Source organism: Podarcis tiliguerta, assembly GCF_965153285.1.
Source record: "Podarcis tiliguerta genome assembly, chromosome: 7".
NCBI lineage: Eukaryota > Metazoa > Chordata > Lepidosauria > Squamata > Lacertidae > Podarcis > Podarcis tiliguerta.
Window position 1 is genome coordinate 64,861,123 of NC_139540.1, and position 7,499 is coordinate 64,868,621.

Consider the following 7,499-nt stretch of genomic DNA (forward strand, 5'->3'; position numbering starts at 1 on the left):
CAAATTATCTATCAAAAGTTATAGCCAGATAACCAGAAAAAGGAAGCACAACTTGCTTAGGTTGAGATGCAATAGGTTTCCTTCATTTGAATGTAGCCAGTGAGCATGACTGTTTAGAGATTCAGTCAGGTATTATGAACCATCAAATCTCAGAAATACACTTTTTCCAAAAGGTTTCCACAATTTTGATCACTAGTGTACATTTGTATGAGTGTGTGGTTTAGAAATGAGTGAATAAAAATAAAATGAGTTTTCAATTCATTATCGTTTCAGTATCACTGTGTTCACATGACCCATTGTCAGCTGCACACTGTGCGTGACACTATAAAACTGGATGTGGGAAAACTTGGGCCTTGCTGAACTTCACTCTGGGAAACAGGGTGTCAGACTAGCAGAGGCCAATTCAACAGGAGTCTCCTTATATATTATGTTCTTCTCTTTATTAGAAAAGATACCTGGCGGCCTCAGTAGCAAGCGTTCTGAAAGCGCTTCGTATTATTTCAGTCTATTTTTCTATTTTCTCTTTCGTTGTGCAGGTCTTACTGGCGCAATGCGTGGTCTATTTTGCCAGAGCACCAAAGTCTATAGAAGTGTATGGCGCTTACAACAACGTCAAGGCATGTCTGAGAAACCACCAGGGACCTCTTCCACCTGTTCCTTTGCACTTGAGGAACGCACCAACCAGGCTCATGAAAGACATAGGCTATGGCAAAGGTTATAAATATAACCCAATGTATAAGGAACCTGTGGAGCAGGATTACCTGCCTAAAGAACTGAAAGGGGTCGATTTTTTTACACAACAAAGAATGTGATGACCCTACGTGCAATGTGGTGGCCAGCTTTCTCCTGCCACACACACACATGCACACTTAAGTTTAATTTTGCAATAATTTCTGTTTTAACTCTGCCATGTTATCCAGGCACAGAATGATGGTTTTGTGAGGTAAAATATATCAGAAGTTATGGACTTTGTGTAGAAAATGGATGTCCACAATCTGGTCTACAGTTGTACATGTTTTAAGATCAACTGAAATCATTGGACATGAGAAAACATATCTAGGTCAGGCAATGGTCATTATTTTTTAAAAGAAAACATTTGGGACACAATCTAGCCTAGGTTAGGCACTTGTTCTATACTGAATGCTCCCAATTAAATCACTTAAAAGGGGCCTGCTTCATGCCGTGGGCTTGCTCGAAACTGAAAAAGGACTAGGTTAAAAGAATAAAAATTCTGCATTTCCGCCTTGATATAGAAAAAGTAATATGATGGGAATTTAACCCACTTGTCAGATTATTTTTGATACTGTGAAATTCTGTAAATAAAGGTTGATTTAAAACTTTATTAGTGTCTGTTTTGTTGAAAGTCAAGATCAGTTTATGGTGGTGTGGTTCTTAACACTATTTTAGCTATTCTGCTTCCCACTTATGCCTCTTGCCTCTGAGCGAGTGCCATTCTGTTGCCAGCCGAAACTCCACATGAGGTTGGGGAGAATTCATTTTCCATAGCTTTATGGATACTTGGCAGATTTCAGTCTCATACACCTGTTGCGTTGGATTGCTGTGGCCGTGTTCTGTGCTATACATCAGTAATTCCCAAACTCGATAGTGAAGGCTAAAGCATTCATGTCGAAGGTGGAGGAGGTTGCCCATTCTCTCTCTGCATGATTTACTGCTCTGTCTTGGCTTCTTTCCAGTCAGCATCTGCTTTTGGGGGGAAAGGAGGGAAAGGTTAGGGAAAACTCTTGCTGTGTCTTTGCATCGGAGAGTATATTTTTGATGCAGCAGAATAATCCTGTCCTGGAATGGGGGCTGCTCATTCTGTCTCTGTAAGAATTACTGATCTACATTTACTTCCATTTATAATGGGTGTTCAGAATAATGAACAAGGAGTCCCAACAAAGCAGTATGTCAGTCAATCAGTCAGTCAGATTTTCATCGTAGCCAATGGCCACTAAAATCTTACTCAAAAAACAAAGGCCACAGTCCAAGAGTAAGTTAAAACATCTATTTTCAGTGAAAAGGCAGGATATGTTTCCTTACATTGTCCGCTCGAGGTGCCCTCTCTGGGTTCCTGTGTGTGTTTCATTTTTAGCTGATTTAATACAGATTTGTTTAACGTTACTATATTCCTTCTTTAAATAATTCCTATGGCCTTTTATTGGTAGATGGCTTGAAGCACTTATTAGCTACCTCCATGTTTCCCTTAGCGGCATAAAATGGGGTATAAATATTTTAATAAAGGGGCTTTTGAGGGGGGTGAATGCACAGTAGCTGGATCTCAGAGATCTCCCGAAAATGCCTTTTTAGTTTTGGAAAACACCTACTATTTTCTGAAAATGATTAGGGTAACCTTTGTGAACCAGGGACCCCTCAAGAGGCTTGCTGCGCTGATGGCTGTTGTTAAATTTATAAACTGCCCGTCCTCTCAAAGGAGCCCAGTTGTTGTCCTGAACATCTGGAGGTCAGGCAAAGGCTGCTTTAGCAAGCTGGTTCATTGTACTCTTACTTCAAGCAGGAACAGGAGATGGGATAACCGTGTGCTGGAGAGATTGGCATCTGAGGAAGGGAAGATGACTTGAGATATAAGCCACAGTGTATGGACCCCTACCAAGAGCTGACAGACAGGAATCCTGTAGCATCTTCTGCGGCCAACTGCATCATTTCTTCCCACATTTGTTGTTGGGCTGGTTCCTCTAGCCAGATCTATTGGCAAACCGAAAGGTGTTCTCAGATCACAGATTTATGTGGACTGGCATACCTGTTTTTTGTCACTTCTTAAACTGGGCTCTGTACGCGAAATACATCACCCAATCCAGCATACTTACTGCAGAAATTGTGGTAGTCTGCTCATCAGTATGTGCTTCCACGGTGATGGTTTGTGTTAAAAATTGCCTCCAGATTATGTTGAAGAAAGTTAAAATTACACAAAAGGGGGAGATAATGTACAAATTGTATGCATAGCCTTCCTTGTGTGCTTAATCAGTTCTGCAGCCCCGTAGCTGCCACCGAGGAACCGAAATATATCTGCGCCAAAATTCTCCACTGCAGACAAATGACATCCACAGCGAACCTTTTTCCTTTCTGAGGGTTTAGAAGAAGAAGAAGAGTTTGGATTTGATAACCCGCTTTATCACTACCTGAAGGAGTCTCAAAGCGGCTAACATTCTCCTTTCCCTTCCTCCCCCACAACAAACACTCTGTGAAGTGAGTGGGGCTGAGAGACTTCAGAGAAGTGTGACTAGCCCAAGGTCACCCAGCAGCTGCATGTGGAGGAGCGGAGACGCGAACCCGGTTCCCCAGATTACGAATCTACTGCTCTTAACCACTGCACCACACTGGCTGATATTTTATAATTTCTTAACATTACTAGAGCTCCTTCTGTCCGCAAAGTGGTCCCAGGCCTACAACCACTTACAAAACAGAAATGCAACGTGTGACATCATATAAACTTCAGTTGTTTCCCTTTAAGCCAAACTTAGATTCAAGGAAGGAGACGTCAACTTTCTGGTAAGCACCCAGAAGTTAGTGTGGTGTATGAGGAGCCAAGCCATCTAAATTTCATGGATACTCAATTTGGCCTGCTTGCACTATTAAGCATCTGGAAAACAACGCACTCTCACTGAGCATGCGCCACGGCTTAACCCAGGTATGTAGCATTCTGCTGCTAGTAACTTGACCTCGCCTCGCCTCATTTTTAGCCCTTTTTAATTCCTCTGAGGACACACTTGAACTTTGGCCGGTCATGTTGTTTTCTTCCAGAGCGAATAAAAATGGGAGGTTACAGAGCGTGCCCGTATCATATCCGATTTCAGCAAACTTTGCGTCAAATGGCCAAATGTCCTCCTCATAACTTGCCTCAAGGTTTTTGTTTTTTTTTAATGGTATGCACTGTCAAAAAGCGACGGAGCAATGGCAGCTGGTTTCATCCTTGCCTCTAGGAACTCGCAGTGAGTGAGCTGTTAATGTTCAGAGTTCTGCTGTTTTACTCCCAAAAGGCGGTGGTTATGTTAGCTCAGCCATCTTCAGCCTGGGGAAAGCCTGAAACATCTGGAGGGCACCATAGTAGTGAAGGGTGTATTAACCAACTTTCATTCCGGATTTGAAAGGTCACCTTAAGCATTCACAGGCATTGTACTAGACTCTTGTCTTTCCATTGTGTGATAGCCAGAGTTGTACAATAGGAGATCTCTCCCTCCCTCTCTCTCTCTCTCTCTCTCTCTCACACACACACACACACACACACATACACAACAGCCCCAGCTCCAGAGGATCCCCCAACTATCAGGAACAGATTTGGAGGATGCATGGGGGGTAGTTGCAGCTGGGAGAAGAGGAACAAGAAGCCCCATTCCATGAGGAAAAGTCTGTTCTGCTTGTGGACAAGCAGATGCCACCACTATGTATAAGGGGAAACAGGCCCATAAGATTGGATAACTAAAAAATTGTAGAATCAGCAAAAGGCTCAGTCAAGGTTTGTTAATTTCCTTTCAAACTAAATCTGTGATCCTATGAGCTATTGTGCTGAAGGACAATAGTGTCCTTCCCTTGTAATTTACTAACCAAGCTAGAACACAATAAAACCACCCATGTTTGTATAAGCATATAAAAGCTTTAAATACTCTTTAAATGTGATTCAAACATAGGAAAATCATTTGGTTTAAATATGGATTACTAACCCAGATCCCAACCAATGTTGATTTCACAGCAGCACGTAATCCGTCTCTGCTTCCTTAAACCCTAATTTTGGCCTTCTATTTTGAATCACATGATCCCATCTCTTGAAAATTCTGCAACAGTCCAGCCAGCCTCTGCAGTATCACAACTCTTCAACCAGCCGCGATAGTTTTTCCAGCCAAGTCTTTGGTCAGTTGTACATGTTCATCTTTTAGCTATGCATGTGAAAAGTTTCACCTGTGGCTTTCCACACATTGATCTGCTCTTAAAGGCACAAAAACGGCTGCATTTTTCTGACAATTTAGCAAGCCTAACAGGAACTTAACAACCTATGCCACGAAGGCCTTAAAACAGACACAGAAGGAGTGTTCATGCCATTCCTTGGGCTTGTAGCCCAGCTTTGCCTCTCTCCTCCAACACGTATTGTGGGAATGTTCAGGGATGCAGGAGAGGATATATTGTTTGATACTATCCCAGGCAATCACCAGGTGTCATCTTGGGCCATGTACACAGTCCTGCATTTACCCTGCATCCAGTACACTCCCAGCACTGGTTTAGGGACACAGGTGGCTTGCTTTTCAGAAGGTTGCCGGTTCGAATCTCTGCGATGGGGTGAGCTCCCGTTGCTCTGTCGCAGCTTCTGCCAACCTAGCAGTTTGAAAGCACACCAGTGCAAGTAGTTAAATAGGTACCGCTGTGGCGGGAAGGTAAACAGTGTTTCCGTGTGCTCTGGTTTCCATCACGGTCTCCAGTTTCACCAGAAGCAGTTTAGTCATGCTGGCCACATGACCCAGAAATCTGTCTGTGGGCAAATGCCGGCTCCCTCGCCCTGAAGCGAGATGAGCGCTGCAACCCCATATTCGCATTTGACTGGACCTAACCATCCAGGAGTCATTTACCTTTAACCTACCTAAGAAGCAAAGTACACACAACAGCAGTCATAATTCATACCTAGCCTGTCGTTTCTTACATAGAACTGTATTTTGATGCATTCCTCCACCCCAAAGCAGCTTCAATTCAAATTGAGAAAAGCAATCACCTAGCTGTGTTTTAAGCCAGTAATGTGTACATGGACCTGCCACAGATTCTGACCATTGCAAGTGATCTTCTAGCGTAGCAAATGCATTGGGTGAGAACAGTCACTAAAGGATTACTCCAAAATGCATCGTTTTGTGTTAAACTTTTCTTCAGCCCCTGAAGCTCCCCCCCCCCCGCAAGAAAACAAAACTTGTATTGAACCTAGGCAGCCTCCGAATGTCATCTTGGTGACCTGTCGCATGTCCCAATCACGCGTTCCACAGAATTTCTTGGCACAACGCATTAAGCTAAGCTGGATTTGCAAGGTGCCAGACTCAAATGTGTAACAAGGCAAATATGTTTGCAGAAACGTGATAGTGCTTCTTTGACAGAAGCTGTACGAGCCATGGAAATTGGAACTCGGATGAACAAAAAGCTAGCACAGTGACTAGGGCCCAATGGCCAGGGGAATTGAGTCCAACTAGTAGAAAGTCCATCACCTTGCCAACAAAGGTCTGTATAGTTAAAGCTATGGTTTTCCCAGTAGTGATGTATGGAAGTGAGAGCTGGACCATAAAGAAGGCTGATCGCCAAAGAATTGATGCTTTTGAATTATGGTGCTGGAGGAGACTCTTGAGAGTCCCATGGACTGCAAGAAGATCAAACCTATCCATTCTGAAGGAAATCAGCTCACTAGAAGGACAGATCGTGAAGCTGAGGCTCCAATACTTTGGCCACCTCATGGGAAGAGAAGACTCCCTGGAAAAGACCCTGATGTTGGGAAAGATGGAGGGCACAAGGAGAAGGGAATGACAGAGGACGAGATGGTTGGGCAGTGTTCTCGAAGCTACCAGCATGAGTTTGACCAAACTGCAGGAGGCAGTGGAAGACAGGAGTGCCTGGTGTGCTCTGGTCCATGGGGTCACGAAGAGTCGGACACGACTAAATGACTAAATAGCAACAACCACAACAACAAGTAGAGAGTCACAAGTTTTACCATTCCTGCAATTGAGGGTTGGGCTAGGACTCAGGAAAACAAGAGTTGAAATCCCCAATTAGATATAAATCACGCTGGATAACCCGAACTTCGTCACTGTTTCTCAATGCATCCTACTTCACAGGACTGTTGTGACAAGATAACCATGTGACCTGCTTAGGATTCGTTGTAGGGAAAGGGAGCTAAAAATGCAAGAAATAAAGAGTTTAATGCTGCATCAACCACAATTAAGTATGATGAATGAGGCTAGCAACTAAAATATGTGTGTGTGTGTTTTAACCTGTGCAGCTAAACACTGCAACTCTCCGAAAGCGCTCTCTCACACACAGCCATGGAGCAAGCTGTCAGTAGGACTTCGGCGCTTCCAATAGTGAGCATGTTTGAATTTTATTGCGAGCAACAGGCAGTAGATGGAGCTCCAGTGCAGGTTAATTGTGGGCTGCTGCTTCTTTTCAGACTTTCAGCTGAGCTGAAACACTTTGGTGGCCCCTGAGAAAGGTAGCTGAATCCCTTAACCTGCAAGAAGTGGGGTGTGAGAACACAAGCTTCTTTCACACTACAGGGTTGGTGGTACGTCTTGGGGCCCTAACAGATCCAACTCTGTCGCTTGGTAGAATGAGGCAGCCGCCTCAGCCAGCTGTTTTGGGGTATCATGAAAATGAAGCAAATGGATAGTAAAAATATAGCAATAATAAATTTGTGGAATTCTCTGCCTTGGACAAGCAGCACTGGCTTCTTGGGATGTGTGTGTGTGTGTGTGTGTCTATCATCTATCTATCCATCATCTATCTGTCTGTCTGTCTGTCTGTCT

The 7,499-nt window shown here is 43.7% G+C and overlaps 1 protein-coding gene across 1 annotated transcript in view; it reads left to right on the forward strand.

Moving 5' to 3' along the window:
* The window catches only part of WRNIP1 (WRN helicase interacting protein 1), a 41,602-nt gene extending 40,260 nt beyond the window's left edge, over nucleotides 1-1,342 (forward strand). Inside the window, exon 7 of the mRNA XM_083449487.1 lies at nucleotides 537-1,342. Within this exon, the coding sequence (XP_083305613.1) occupies nucleotides 537-812 (276 nt within the window). The 3' untranslated portion in view covers nucleotides 813-1,342. The remainder of the gene's footprint in view (nucleotides 1-536) is intronic.
* Nucleotides 1,343-7,499: the final 6,157 nt, after the last annotated feature.